At 33.1% G+C, this 16,091-nt stretch overlaps 1 protein-coding gene and 1 long non-coding RNA gene across 3 annotated transcripts in view; both read right to left on the bottom strand.

The window, feature by feature from the left end:
* LOC124426080 (aryl hydrocarbon receptor protein 1) overlaps positions 1-2,240 on the bottom strand; it is a 123,979-nt gene extending 121,739 nt beyond the window's left edge. For both annotated transcript variants that reach the window (XM_046967355.1, XM_046967358.1), the window contains exon 1: positions 1,899-2,240. In XM_046967355.1, the coding sequence (XP_046823311.1) occupies positions 1,899-2,020 (122 nt within the window). In that variant the 5' untranslated portion in view covers positions 2,021-2,240. The remainder of the gene's footprint in view (positions 1-1,898) is intronic.
* A 9,212-nt stretch (positions 2,241-11,452) lies between these two features.
* On the bottom strand, positions 11,453-16,084 carry LOC124426082. The gene is made up of 3 exons (XR_006942645.1): positions 15,970-16,084; positions 14,634-14,758; positions 11,453-12,012 (listed from the first exon to the last, which is right to left on the bottom strand). It is a non-coding gene; the product is annotated as an uncharacterized LOC124426082 (long non-coding RNA).
* Positions 16,085-16,091: the final 7 nt, after the last annotated feature.

The raw sequence follows: 16,091 nt of genomic DNA, 5'->3' as shown, positions 1-16,091 counted from the left end.
TAGAACCAAGGTGGAAAAATTTCTAGAAAATTTATTCCAACGTTTAATTTCCCATTCCTTCGTAATCAAGCGCGCATTATGTTGCCGTCGGCTTAACTTTAGTATCCGACTCTACACGAACGTATCTTCTTTCGTTCGATACGCACGAGGGTGTACGTGTAATTCCTTCGATTTATAAAGCACGTGCTTTCGTTCTACCGACCGTACGAGAAGCACGTGTTTGCACGAACGTAGAGTAAGTAAACGTACGTATGATAACAATAAATATAAAAGGAAGATAATAATAAACCGATGAGAAAGACGATGGGTAGATATCGTTGCTAAAGGATTAAAGGATTTTACTCGACCTGCCGTAGATTACTTGAATTTCTCAAACGACAATTATCACGCGAGTAAATTTCTACGACATTCGAGAGGAGAGAAGAAGAGGAAAAAAGAAAAAAAAAGAAAAAGAAAAAGAGAAAAAAAGACATTTAGATTAGTGGACATTTAAAATCGTCAGGTTCGTCAATTAATTTTATATAAAAAAAAAAAAAAAGAAAAAAAAAAGAAAAAAAAAAAGAAAAAAAAATGTTCGACTCGATCGAACATCATCGTCAAATCGAAAAGACTTATCCCTTTTCAAAAATATCATAGCACGTGTATATGTGTGTTTGTGGTGCGCGCGCACGTGCGACTGCCAACTTCCAAGAGATTTTCATAAATTTTAATTAAGAAAATTTTGTTAAGAAAATACTACGTAATATCTTTTTCTTTTTTTTTTTCTTTTTTCTTTAAGATAATTGTTTATCTCAGTAAGAGAGGGTTTATTAAAAGAAAACGAAAAAAATATTTGTGATTGATAGTACTGATGCTCGATCAAAGTAATAAGGTTTAATAATAATTAAACAAATGTATATATATATATATATATATATATATATATGTGTCTGTGTGTGAGTACGTAGACATTAAATAATAAATATTAAAAAACGTAAGTTCGTTGATTGATTCTGAATGTCGTAGAATTAATAATTGGAAATTGTCCTTAAAAAAAAAAAAAAAAAAGAAAAAAAAAAGAAGAAAAAGAAAGAAGATAAATAAACAAATGAATAAATAAAAGAAAGAATTAAAAAAATCATGTAGATAGTGAATACCTAGCGTATGTTAGTCGTCGTCGATTAACGACTGTCTAATGTCTTTAGAAACGTCTCTAAATGGATACAATTACCTATCTACGCGCGAGCAGTCGAGCTCTCTCTTCCATTAACACCTTCGAAGTCACGCATGATTTATGCAGACGATCACGATACTCGGTGCTATCGTCCCTTCGAACGATTAAACTGCACGTGAGTAGCCGGTATCATTCTTGGTTTCATTGACACGATTGCTATACTGCTCTGACTATAACTATAGTTTGTAAAACTGAACTGATGGGAAGGTGGAGGAGGGATAAAAAGAAAAAAATAAATAAATAAATAAATAAATAAAAAAATAAAAAATAGAAATTGAAAATAAAACGAAAACGATTAGTTCCGATGAATCCTTGAATCGGAACGACATTTATATTTACGTGTATTGCACGTTACTATGGTTTTCACGTTTCTCTATGAATTAGTATGATTATCAAATGATAATCATTTGTTCTTTATTCATTTAAACTTATCTGATCTCTTTATTCTTTTTTATTCTATATACGTGATGGTGCATTATAACGCATTAAAAAAAAAAATGGAAGAAAAGAAGAAAAAAAAAAGAGAAAAATAAGAAGAAAGAAAAAAAAGAAAAGTCGATGTTTCAAAGACCAATACGAACGTTATGACGAATCACTTTACCCCTTTTTCCCTCTCCCCCTCCCGAACATTTCTCGATTAATTAGAGATATTAGTATGCACATTAGTGCGCTAAAGATTACAAACCTCTTGCCATTACGTCGTCTTCTTTTGGTAGCATAGACGGTCCCAAGTTGGCTCATGGCGACAGGATTATTAGGGCCCGACGCCGATGTCGGAGTCGGCACAGGTGCTGACGTTGGTGTCATCGTGGTATCAACGACATGTGATTGTGGGTGTTGCTGCGACGTAGAAAGTGGGAGCGTTGATCCCGTGGGATAACATGCCGCTGCTGCTGCAGCCGCCGCTGCCGCTGCCGCCGCAGCCGCAGCCGCAGCCGTCGCGTAATCCGTCGGCGGTGCAAGGGATGTTCCGGGTGGTCCACAGACGTTTATCAGGCTAGGTGCCGTGACACCACCACCACCTACACCACCTCCTACACCACCTACACCACCACCGCACCCTCCTCCTCCTCCTCCTCCCCCTCCTCCCCCTCCTCCACCGCTGCTATTGCTGTTGCTGCTGCTGTTGCTGCTGCTACTTACTCCACCGCCACCCCCAACCACCCCTAACCCCGCCGAGGCGGTTCTATCCAGCGCGTACACCGTGCAAACCGTAACGCCCCTTGCTTCCGCTCGACACTACGTCATCCTCGACGGAACTCGTCGAGCATGATAGTTCGCCAGCAGCTGCCGTTTTACTATCCGTTGATACACCCTCTCTCTCTCTCTCTCTCTCTCTCTCTCTCTCTCTCTCTCTCTCTTTCTCTCTCTCTCTCTCTGTTTTTTTTTATTTCTTTTTTATTCGTCTTCTAATAATCCTTAGAATCTTAAATCTAATTCGTATTATTTCCTTGTTCTTTGTTTTTTTTTTTTTTTTTGTTAATTTATTAAATTAATGAAAAAGCTTTAAAGATAGATGAACCACTTCACGATATCTTTCCACACCCCCCTCCCCGCAAAACGAGATAAATTAAAAAAGAAAAAGCTCAAGCTCCGATGATACAATGTTTATTAAAAAAAACTCGCGTTACACTCCCACCACCTCCAGCGAGACGATCGAATTATCATCCTGTAGTAGTTTTTCCCCGACGTCGCAATCGTTTAATGAACAATCTCACTTTTTTAAACAATCACTATGGGAATCGAGATATCGATGTATTTTCTCTATTTATTTTGTCTTTTCCCTTGTTACGCCGATAATTAGATTAGATTCTATCCTCATGGCTCGCGTAGATCCACAACGTAAGGTCACTAAGTTGCGAACGTAAGTTTCCCGTTTTATTTTCACTAAATCATCCATTAGAAAAGAACTTTGCAAAATGAAAATTGTCGTAATTCATTTACGTAACATCCGTTTATTGATATGTCATTCAATGACAACCCTTCGAAACAAGAAGACTTTGACTTGGTATCTCTTGAGGAAGTTCCTCGCACGTCACGTGACTTGACGAAAAACGATCTTGATCTTTTCTCTCTCTTGCTCTCTCTCTCTCTCTCTCTCTCTCTCTCTCTCTTTCTCTCTCTCATCTACGCTCCTTCTCCTCCTCTTCCTCGTCCTCGTCTTCTTCTTCCTCCTCCTCCTCGTCCTCCTCTTCCTTTTCTTCCTTTTTCCTATCCCGGCTCATACACAACGCTTGCATAACACTCGCTTGCGCGGCTATTCGCAAATAAATGGTCCAATGAATGGTAGGATTATAAAGGGAGGAAAAAGACGAAGAAAAAAAAAGAGAAAATAGAAATGAAAAGGGAAAATATAGAAAAAAGAAAAGAAAAATAATAACGAAGGAAACGTGACAACGAAAACAAAAAATTATTAATATATATAAATATATATGTATACAGATATGTATACACACACATATATATATATATATATGTATATATATATATATGATATCCAAATGTACGTACACACGAATGTAGGTATTTATCAATGAGATGTATCGATGATGTATCAAAGATAATATATCAAAGTATTTACGTACGTATAAATATGTATATATGTATATGTATATGTATATATATATATATATATTTATCGACAACCAGGTGTATGTAAAATAGCGTGAGAAATGACGCGATCGTCGATACGGGGTAGAGGGGAGGGGGTGGGTAGCTTTTCTCGAAATAATGAAGCACGTCGTCGATTAGCTTTCGTATAGTTTCGTCTCGCGCTCGGAAAGCGGCCGAGGCGCGAAAACACGATGCGGTGCTCGCTTCGGAGAAGCGGCTCGTGTACTGCCGAGGCCTGCCGGCGGTAGCGTACGAGAGCGTGGCATAGATCGGAACGAAGCTGTCCTTCAATGTAGTGGTGAGTTAAGTGAGAAAGAGAGAGTGAGAGTGACAGTGAGAGAGAGAGAGAGAAAGAGCGAGAGAAACAGAAAGGGAGAGAGAGAGAGAGTGGGAGAGGAAGAGGGAGAAATAGAAAGAGGGAGAAAGAGAGGGAGAGAGAGAAGGGAGAGAAAGAGAGAAAGAGAAAGAGAGAGAAAACAGCCTTCATAGTTACCGCCTACAATCCACGATAACCAACCCTTTGTTCTTAAACCCCACTCTGAATTCTAACCACGCCCAGAAACCTTCCAGAATCGACCAATCGTAATGCCAGCATGGCGCTACAACCAACCTAACCGCAAAACCCACGAACGAGACGATACCGATCGGCAGAACATACTTCCAGATTCTCTGCTTCTTTTCTCTTCTTTATCCTTCTTCTTCTTTTTCTCTCATCATCATCATCATCATCATCATCATTATCATCATCATCTTCGTCGTCTTGTTCTCCTCTGCTTCTTCTTCTTCTTTTTCTTCTTCTTCTTCTTCTTCTTCTTCTTCTTCTTCTTCTTCTTCTTCTTCTTCCTTCTTCTGCTTCTTTCACTTCTCATCGTCTTCCTTTTCTTCTTCTTGCTTTCTTTTTACTTCTTATTAAAACTCCCGCTATTTAAGTTCGAAAGGATGACCCAAGGATTTCTTCTTCTTTGATACAAGTCGCGAATTCTTTTCTTTTTACTTTTTTTTTTGTTTGTATTTTTTTTCTTTTGTTTTTCATTTTTTTTTTTTTGTTTTTTTTCTTCTTTTTTTTTCAATTTCGTAATTTCCCTCTTTTGTATAGAATTTATATAAAAGAATGATAAAAAGTTTGTTAGATGAGAGATAGAGAGAAAGAGAAAGAGAGATAAACTCGGAGATTATTGTAAATTTTATTATAATTGACGATATCATTATCCTTTTTTTTTTTATGTATCAAAGTCATAAGCTTTTTTTTCCGATTCAATGAAGAATTTTATGTAGTTATCGAAGTATATAACGTTTGATCTATTAATATCTTTAAAGATAAACATCTAGAGTTGTCGATTTGATTTATTGAAAATTTAATTTCCATTTAATATTAATATTTTTTTAATTAAATCGACGCACTTTCGTGATTCAAAATTATTTCAATATTATTCGAGACACCGCGTTAATACGATATTTAATTTAGGATTTTTATTTAAAACATGATTTTTATTTTATTTTGTCAACATCAATTTTACTATGCCTAATTTATAGGTTGTCTTTTGTTAATTATAATACATTAAAAAATCAACTCTTGTAAATTTATAATTCATAATAATTCATATGGATCCGATGAAACGATTATTACGAAAAAAAAAAATATAAATATATATATAATTGAACTCAAATTAAATTAGATGTGTGTGTGTGTGTGTGTGTGTATGTGTCTAAATGTTACATTTTTATAAATATCAATTATTACGTGATAACAATGATAATAGTACTTAATAATTTAAACGAAAGATAAAAAAAAAAAGAAAAAAGAAAAAAGAAAAGATATACTACCTATGTAACTCTAAAAATTGACTATATCGTAAAACTATAGATAACGATAGTGGTAAAATTTATTTGTAGATAAAAGGAAAAGAAAAAAAAAAAAGAAAAAAGAGAAAACGCTTAGACCAAGCAATTTCTTTTACTGAAAAGTTGAATAACTGAGTAGGTACTATTATGAACATCATAATAATGATCGAGTGATCTTCTCGTAACATAATTATATATATATATATATATAATATAGATATATATATACAAACAAATACACACACACACACACACACACACACACACACACACATATATATATATATATATATAAATATAGAAAACGTTTACCATATAAAGATACCGCGGAGATAAGCAGGTGCAAACGTTTTCAAACGCAACGTACCGCCTATTCTCGATTTACGTGTTACGATCCACTAGATTCTCGGCGACGATCGACAAACGTTACGATCTACGACCATTTTGTGTCGTCCATAATATACATCTACCTGTCTAACTATGTATATACATTTAAATAGATATATATATATATATATATATATATATATATATATATACATATATACATACGTATGTACAAGTAAGTGTTTGTCAGTCGTAGGTAGATACGATATGTTATACCTACACGTATGCCCGTTTTTGCCGTCGCGTTATTCTTATCCAGCTAGGAGAAAGAGACTCCTAGCTTCGTGAGTGCTATCGGATCACGAGACACGAACGATATCTCCTCGTTGTTGTAGGAAACGTAGACTGAAACGATTGTGACAATGGTTAGAAACTGGTGTGTGAGGGTGATGTTCATGAAAAAAAAAAAAAGAAAAAAAAAAGGAAAAGAGGAAAAAAGAAGTGGGGTAGGGTAAGGAGAGGGGGAGGGAAAAAAAACAGCAGCCCCGAGAAACCAACGAGATCCCTGACTTTGACTCTCGATTGTACCTACACTTGGACGATCGTGCCTGACGACTGAGATAACACCGATAAGGGATGAAACAGGAGGTACGAAAAAAAAAAAGGAGAAAAAAGAAAAGAAATGAAAGAAAAAAGGAAGAACTATAACACGATGAAACCGATCGAAACGTATCACTGACATGCAACTCGTCCTATACCTTATATAGTTTGTTTTCAAAATGTGTCCGTTATATAGTGAAAAGAGATAGATTACAACACAAAACTGCTTTGATAATATCATCGTTTAATAAATAGAGAGAGAGAGAGAGAGAGAGAGAGAGAGAGAGAGAGAGAAAGAGAGAGGAAGAGGAAGAGGAAAAAATATACATATACACACGCACACACGCACACACATGAATGCATAATTTATCTATATATATGTATATATATATATATATATATATATATATATATATATATATTCAATTTTTGTAGTATTAACACGTGAAAAGTTTTCGATCTATCGATATCATTAATTTTCTCGTTAATTCAAAATTGTAAAAAATATTCTCAATGATATTGCATATTGACGAGAAAAAATAATATTTTTTTAATAAATTAGTAAAGTAAGTACGATAATTTTATTCGTTAAGTACCGTCGGCAAATGGACCTTTGATGTTTTTCCATGTCCGACAAAGAGCGGATGCAGCACGTCCACTATCTCCCTTTTTAGCACGAATTAATTTAACTTGCATTGCATAGTCTCGCATCTTGTAAGAAAACTGTAACGAATCGTAAGAAGAAGAAGAAGAAGAAGAAGAATTTGTAACTGTCCCTTCGAGAATTCAAGAAAGTCGTAGAATAGTTACATCTACGATATATATTCAGGTCGCATTTTTAGACGACATTAATTAACCTTATTCGCTCTTATCTTCTCAGATCGTTCAATCGTCCAATTCCGTTATCTCGCCGATGTTTAAGTACGTACCTACTTTATTACGTCACAGAATTCTCGGCTCATCGCATCTTCGAATAAACAGTTTCTTCCTTGTTTCTCGATCAATTTGTCATTAATTTATAGATTAATAAAAGTTTTAGATTGTCATTAATTTGTATTATATAAATTATATAAAAAATATAATCAGAAAGGTGTTCGTCGTTAGAATTATATCTATTTTTTATATTAGATTGGTACAATAGGTAAACTCGAAATTTTCTAAAATAAATTGATTATTTTATATCGGAATAAATAACACTTTTGTCAGATTTTTTTTTTTTGTTTTTTCTATTAAAAATCATTACCTAAGAAATCTAAGATCTATTATCGTATTCACGATCATTCCTTTAAATCATTGAAATGATGAATCCTTTAAAATTTCTCGATATTATTTATTACTCGATATCTTTTTGATATTATCGCTTTTGTCCTGAATATTTTTGTTATCACAATGTATTCGTACTGAATATCACAAAATTTTAATGATTATTTTTATTCTCGTTAATTCAATGATCTATATATTTAACGTAGGATATTAGAATGACAAACAAAAAAATATTTGATTCAAAAAAAAAAATGTGAAATGTACAGCATCATTCAACAATCCAGTTCATTAAACAATCAGGATTGTCACAAAGGCATAGAATTAACAATAGAATTTACATAATTCATCCGAACCACATTGATACTCGTCGATAATTGATAATTGAAATATAAAAAAGAAAAAGAAATAAAAAGAAGCATAAACATGCGACATGCTGCAATCGTGGAGATAAACAAATCCATAGGTGATCGATAAATTTTCTATAAAACGACAACAAGAAAAAAAAAAAGAAGAAGAAGAAATAAGAAAGAAAAAAAAATGATTCATGTTACTTAACGGGGATAAAAAGAAAAAACAAAACTAAAATGTGGAAAAAGTTAGAGGAGATCGTTGATATCGTACTCGCGAATTCGTCGCGACAACGACTTGTGATAAAATTTCTTGGAAATTTGTCGTTTGAATAAAAATAAAAAAGAAAAGAAAGAAAAGGAAAAAAAAGTAGAAGAAGAAGAAGAAAGAAAGAAAGAAAGAAAAAAAACCTGACAAAGTTTGAAAAGTTGGAAAAAAGGAATACCATATCTATACCGGTGTATCGCTATTCCGTGCCGTATTAAAAATAATGGCTCCTTGTAATTATAATGGCTAAAGCATACAAGAAAAAAGAAGGAACGAAATGGAGAAAGAGAGAGAGAGAGAGAGAGAGAGAGAGAAAAAAGCAGAGGAAAATATGACGGAGGGGGGGATATGAGGAAAAAGGGAAAAGAAAGAGAAAGAATAGAGAGAACCAATATGGCGTCGGTAACAATACAAAAGTGAGACTTAATTAGATAAATAGATTGTTTTCAAACGTAAAGCCGCAATCAAGACTGCAACTAGTGCCGCTATTGATGCAACGATACCAGAACTTGAACGTTGCCAACGACATAGGAGCGCGCATATTGCTGGTAATTGCGTGCTATGAATAATTACTTGTTCTATGTAGGTATATTACTCCCTCGACTGTACATACACAAGTCGCTTTACCTTACCATTCGTGAACGTTCACAGTTCACATTGGAATATGAAACGAATGCGTACCGTAGGCACGTAAGTAAGTAAAGTAAGTAAAGTAAGTAAGTAAGTAAGTAAATAAATAAATAAGTAAGTAAATAGTATGTAAATGTAAGTATTAATAACAACTTGAGAGATTACGAAAAAAAATTCTTTCTTATTATGTTGAACAAATAATTTTCATGAATGCATTAAGCGTGATACGTATTTCAAGTTGTTCAAAGATATCAATACTAACTTGTGTGGTCCGAAGTTCGCGCGATTTATTTCTCATGAAATCAAAGAAACTTATTTCTTATGTAACACGTAAAAAAATTTCTTTCGACCTCATTTTACAATTAGATCGATTATCGCATAAATATTTTCAACCAATCTTATTGATGTGTATCATTTATGAAGGAACGATATGTATTTCCTAAAAAAAAAACGAATATTTTCTATATTCCTATATATTTTTTTTTCTTTATCTTTTTCTTTTTAATCTCTGAATACATAAAGTGTATTTGGATATATTATAAAAATATAACGAAATACGCGTGTCTTTTCGTTATTAGAAGTCGGGCATTGAAAAATGTATAATTTTATGAATATTAATTTCGATTGTAAAATAATATGATTAAACGAATAAAGATGAGAGAAGTATTTGACGGTTCAATCAAATCGAAAATTATAAAGATTTTACGAGGATAAACAGAAAGGAATATAATTTTATTATCATCCGAGAAAAATTGCAAATAAACGATTTGAGATGTATCGATAGGTATTTTGTCATTTTTTTATTATTATTATTATTTTTCTCCATTTTTTCTTCTCTTTTTTTGTTTTGTTTTGTTCTTTTTTTTCTTTTTAATAAATAGCATGAAATATATCGTTCATGTTTTCAAGGTAAAATAATACCTATAGCTGAATTGTAAATTTGTCGACCTTCGACCGTAAAGCATTTAAGTTACATGCGTGAATCCAAGAAGAGAGAAGCCGGAGGATGTCTTCCCCATATCCACCCCTCTTACCTTCAGCTAATTGGCTTGGAATATGTATCGAACAGCAAAAATATATCGGCCTTAGCCGTGTGTCGAACCAATGATTACCCCGACTTCCAGACTCGAGCTATGGCGCGCGTTACATTGTTATTATAATGAAAAAAGGATAAATACAAGCTGCTGGTACGTGATCGGCGCAATTACCTTCTTATGATGATTTTCGTAGTGAGGAAAGAAAAAGAAAGAGAGAGAGAGAAAGAGAGAGAGAGAGATAGAGAGAGAGAGAGAGAGAAAGAGAGAGAGAGAGAGAGAGACAGAGAGACAGAGAGAGAGAAAGAGAGAGATGGGACGAGGCTGACCGCGCCAGTTCGCTCGGTCCGAAGAAATCATCAGAAATTATAAGCGAAGAAATTGGTAGTCTACCCCACGAATGATTGACAGCCGGTCTACCCCGTACCATTCCTCTCGTTCCCCTTCGCTACAGACTTTCGTATTACAGGAGGCCGCGTATCTTTTCCTGATTGTCCCTACGGACGTAGGGATAATCCCATGATTGGAAAGCATTAGTACCGTAGCTCCTCGGTAATCGTAGCAGAAAGTTTGAAAAAGACAAAGGAGTTTGTCGGCGAATTCCTTGCAGGAAGAACAAAAAAATTGTCTGAGTTGTTACGCGATTTCTACTCTTTTCTCTCTCTCTCTCTCTCTCTTTTGTTTTGTTCTTTCGAAAACAAAGTTTTTCGAATGAATTTAATTTTTTAAATCCAACAAAATTGTCGTTAAACAATGATCATTCTTTAAGTCATTACTATACAACGAAATTAAATATCGATCGATTAATTAACACGCGAGTTTTTGAAGACTATCGTTTGATTTAAACTCTGTAATGATAAAATTAAAAGTTATGTCGAACGTTTTTAAATTCGAACGTCATTTTAAATTCGATGATATAAAAAATCTTATCTTACTATTAGAAAGAAAAAACAATTATTTGTAATATTCATAGGTATATACTGTGAATAAAACATTCATATATGAATAATCAAAATGATATCAGACATTTATAATCGATTTTATATTTCCAATAACGTAAAGTTATTGTGAGTGACATCGAGTGAATCAAAAATTCTTCACGTTTGACCGTATATATTCTAATATATCTACTATATTCGCACGATTATTTCTCTGAGATTTTACTTCGAACGTTCTTTCGTTTAAGAAAAAAAAACAAAAAGAATAGAATTTTTTGAAACAATTTCCGAAAAAAAAAAAAACTGAATCTTATCTATAAAAAAAAGTCATAATCAATTTTTATGAGTCTTATGAGCAAGGAACAAAAAAAAAAAGAAAAAGAAATAAAAAAAGAATTGCACGAAAATAAAATGTACTGAAGAATCCAAAATGATAAAAAAGTGAATTGTACGATTTGCGGATCGACGGCGCTGTAGTAGAACGCCGTCGACGTAGGTTCGCGCAAAATGGCCGACGAGAATGTAACAGTATTCTCCGTTCACCAAGTAAAAGATTTTAATATGTAAAATACTCGAGCGCGGTATTAATATTTTTAAATTTCAACAATTCAAAGCTTTACGATATCCATCCATCCGTCCGTCCATTCATTCATTCATGCAACTTTTTATCGATTTCCAATAAACGAATACAATGTTCGCCGGGCCGTCCGGTGTATCTTCGCTGAAAGTTATTTCCTTGTCAGACCGAAACGACGACGGTCAGTCCAAAAATTCGAGACCCTTAATAAGCGCCGTAGGCACGCTCGCTATTACGACGGCATTGTCGGCGCTGCGTTTTATTAGGCCTCCCCAAAAACACAAAACAGTTGGCCACGTCAAAGTTCCTTGGAAGGAAGCAAAGGCGGCATTGTAATGTCTTTCGACTCCTTTATATATCCTGAAATTGGGTTGTTAAGAAATTATACAGAATCTCTGATCTGATCGCGTATATAATATTTTACGATTACAAAAGGATCATTTTATTTTTTTCGCACAACTACCCATGTAGACATACATATTGTCAACTATATTATCAACTTATGAAAATGGAGTATCCGTTCGTTGATACACTTTAATAACATTGAATATGTCCCTAAGAAATTAACCTTTGCTTCAGTTAGATCATCAGATGTATCCATTTAAATATCCAAGACGAGTATAGATCTGAGAGATCTAAAGATCTATAGAATGTATTTACCAGAAAATGGTTCTGCATATAACACACACACACATTTACGTATGTCTCTACGGAGAATTATCAAAATGATAAATAAACGATTAAATAACAAATAAAAAGGTAAAAGAATGAGTGTATGTTCGTTTGTGTGTGCGTATGTGAGAAAGAGAGAGAGAGAGAAATGAGACGAAGAGAAATAGCAAAGTGGAAGTGCGATAATCAGTAAATTGGGAAGAATTGAGGCCAAGTATAGCGAACCATACCCGGAACGTCAAAATGATACGAGTAAAATAATCTCAAGGCCACAACATTTACCACGATACGACGTAAAAATGGATATCCTTGATCGTACGGCAAATAAATAGGTACACTTCGCATTAATACTTTGGACTTTGTGACTATGTGATACATATATATACATATATATATATATATATACATATATATATATATATATATATATATATATATATATGTTTATGTGTGCGCCCGCGTATGTGAGAAAATTTCGTGGAATTGAGATTTCTACGTAGACGAACAGATTGATCAAAGTAATTCGAGTTGGTATCGCTTGGACCCAACGTCGGTAGATCTCTTTGATGTTAAATGTGTAGGGGAAAAACAAAAAAAAAAAAAGAAAAGAAAGAAAATGCACAAATTTTCTCCTTTCATCCGTCGGAACATTGAGTTCTATTTTAAGTTCATCTTAAGACATTTTCTTACGTCATAGACGTAATATATATATGTATATGAACGAAACACGAAAACTAAACAGTGACTTTGTCATTGTTATAAAGTGACAACTATACCCACTCGATGTCACAATTGTAGTAAAGTAACTTTTAGCTGACAGAGTTGTTGTAGACGCTATATGTAAAAGTAATAAAGAATATCTTGTCGCATGGTTTCGCGCATGATGTGCCTAACAAAGAAACCTTGGTCCGGGTGCATGGGAAAACTTGGAACACAAGTCTTGCTTGTGAACTTCGTATACAACAATTATCATTAATTCACTAATTATCAACAAGTTCCTTTTTAATAGGCTGGAAAACGTTGCAACGTTTAATGACCGGTGTCATGCGTGTCACACTGCCCCAGCTCTCAAAGACATTTCTGTCTCTTATATTTTAACTAGTACGTAACCAGTAAACTGACTAGACCCACATTTGAAATAATTTGATCGACCTATTTGTACGAAAGGAAGGACCATGTATTATCTTAGATCTAAGAATAGTATTTGCTGATGAAATAAATTCGACGATTACAATTCGTAGTATTTTAGCCTTGATGAAACCTATAAAAATAATCTAAATTATATACATACTTGTATATATTTTTATGATTGTCTTATAGATTATTATAATGTAAATCGATGTAATAGAATATAAACGATAAATTAAATTTCTTCGTAATTTTTTACTTGGATCACTTTCATAATAATTATGAAAAAAAATATATATATATATTATGAATAATAATATAATATAATAATATTACAATAACATTATAATAATTATAATAATATTGTAATAATTATATAATGGTAAATATAATTAGAAGTAATTATTAATGGCATAAATTTTGAAATGAATATAAATGAAAAAAAAAAAAAAAAAAAAAAAAAAAATGGTATCGACTATAAATATGTAAATACATCGATAAAGTGTCAAAGGAACGCCGTGTAGCAGGCAATGTTAAATCACTGACGTGTTAGCGTTAGCCTGACATAGGGTTACTTGATATTCTCAATGGCAACACTTCAAGGTGGACAGTTGACAGATAAGTGACAACTGTGGGAGTGGCACGATGCTGACAGCAATATTAAAGCGGTAAAAAATGTAGACACGAACTGTCCAGCTTGACGTGGGAATTTTCTTTGATAATATTCGACGTGTTAAGATAAAGAATTATACCTATTTCTCTCCGACGGTTATCCGATTAAATAGTTACGGTATAAACGACTCTTACGCCATTCCTATAATTTTTTTTCAATCCTTCACATGTATACATATATACGATAATGCATGCATACATAAGAGTAATCTAATGTCATTAGAAAATCTGTATCGTTCGTTTTTCTTTATTTGAATATTTATATTGCAAACAAAAAATATTTGTTGTTTCACTTTATTCGCATTGTTTAATTGGTTTTATGATCTCAAGAATAATAATAATAATAATAATAATAATAATAATAATAATAATAATAATAATAATAATAATAATAATAATAATAATAATAATAATAATAATATAATAATAATAATGATGATGATGATGATGATGATGATAATAATAATTTCTTATATTAATTTTTCTTAAAGAAACTGCATGCATCTTACCTATATAATTATTGACTTTAAAATAATCAGTTGAAATTCTTGAAAGTTCGCACGTAGATTCATGTTTGAACATTCTTCTCTTCTAAACTTAATCCCCTGGATCGAATAGCGATCGATGGAGACTGCTGTAAATGAAAAAGGAAAGAAAGAAAGAAAAAAAAGAAAGAACAACAGTATAATGTCAGTTAAATAATCGAATAACAGTAAATAACGATGATTAAATACAACTATGTAAGAATCCGTGAGAGAGTAACCGACGATATATCCACGAGAATATGCGGATTCGGTAGGAAAGGTTTTAAAAAGAATTACGAGAAAGTAAAGAGTGCACGCGACCAAGATGGCGGACAGCTGTGTATATAAGATATACCGGTTACGGGGACGACCACAGGAAACAGGCATGGAAGCCGTAGGAGGACGGGGATAATTACGTTGGGCAATGCACGAAGCTCCTCCCCTTATTCAAACCTAAAGCCTGTAACTGCAAGTGCCAAGCTACACACTTTGCGGTGCGCACAAATGACACGTTCGAGGACTGGCAATGCGCACACACCACCGATAGGAAGCCCTCCTTCCTTCCTTCTATGCGACAAATACGAGACGTGCTCGTGCAAATAGACGGAAAGAACGATAGTAACCACTGAGAATGAGAAAGAGAGAAAGAGAAAGAAAGAAGGAGAGAGAGAGAGAGAGAGAGAGAGAGAGAGTCCCTGGAAATCTGACTCACTCACCCTGCCAACCCTTATCTATATAACTATCGGTAGAATTGCTTATAATATACATATAAACTTATCCGAGAATATGCAATTACACTTGAAAAAGTATACAAGTGCGATAAAGTACAATGATTGAATCGGAAACTTTCGTTGAGATAACATCACACCTATGTCTTATCGATATATATATATATATGTGTATATATATATGCACATATGTATATGTTCGAATGAAAAGAAAATTACCGAAGATAAGAAGAACTTGTACTTCGAATTTTTAGATAGAAACTTACCTACCTATCGTATTTTATTATCATTAATTTATGCATAAGTGAGGTTAACTTAGTCGCGAATTATATAGAAATGTTCGCGATGTTAAATATACGACAAAAATATAATAAATTATCTCGAAAGAAAGAAATATATTATTTTTTATAAAATATTTTATAAAAATTTTATATAAGATATTTTTAATGCGCGATCTTTTTAAGGATAATAAATTTTTTACACTATTTACGCCATCTTTTTCAAAAATTTTTAATCTAAAATATACAACTTCATGCTCAATTGTAAATGTTACGAACATTAATATGTTAATTGATAAGTAAAATGATACATACCTCATTAATTGGAGATTAGACAAGAATCATGAAATATAATAAATAACGAAATATATTTATTGGCTATAAGAAAACAATTTCACACGTTTAAATAATGTTATTAATGATTTTAAAAGTTTCTC

This window comes from Vespa crabro, chromosome 8, assembly GCF_910589235.1.
Source record: "Vespa crabro chromosome 8, iyVesCrab1.2, whole genome shotgun sequence".
NCBI lineage: Eukaryota > Metazoa > Arthropoda > Insecta > Hymenoptera > Vespidae > Vespa > Vespa crabro.
The sequence above is the reverse complement of the archived record's forward strand: the minus strand, read 5'-3'. Positions and strand labels throughout refer to the sequence as shown.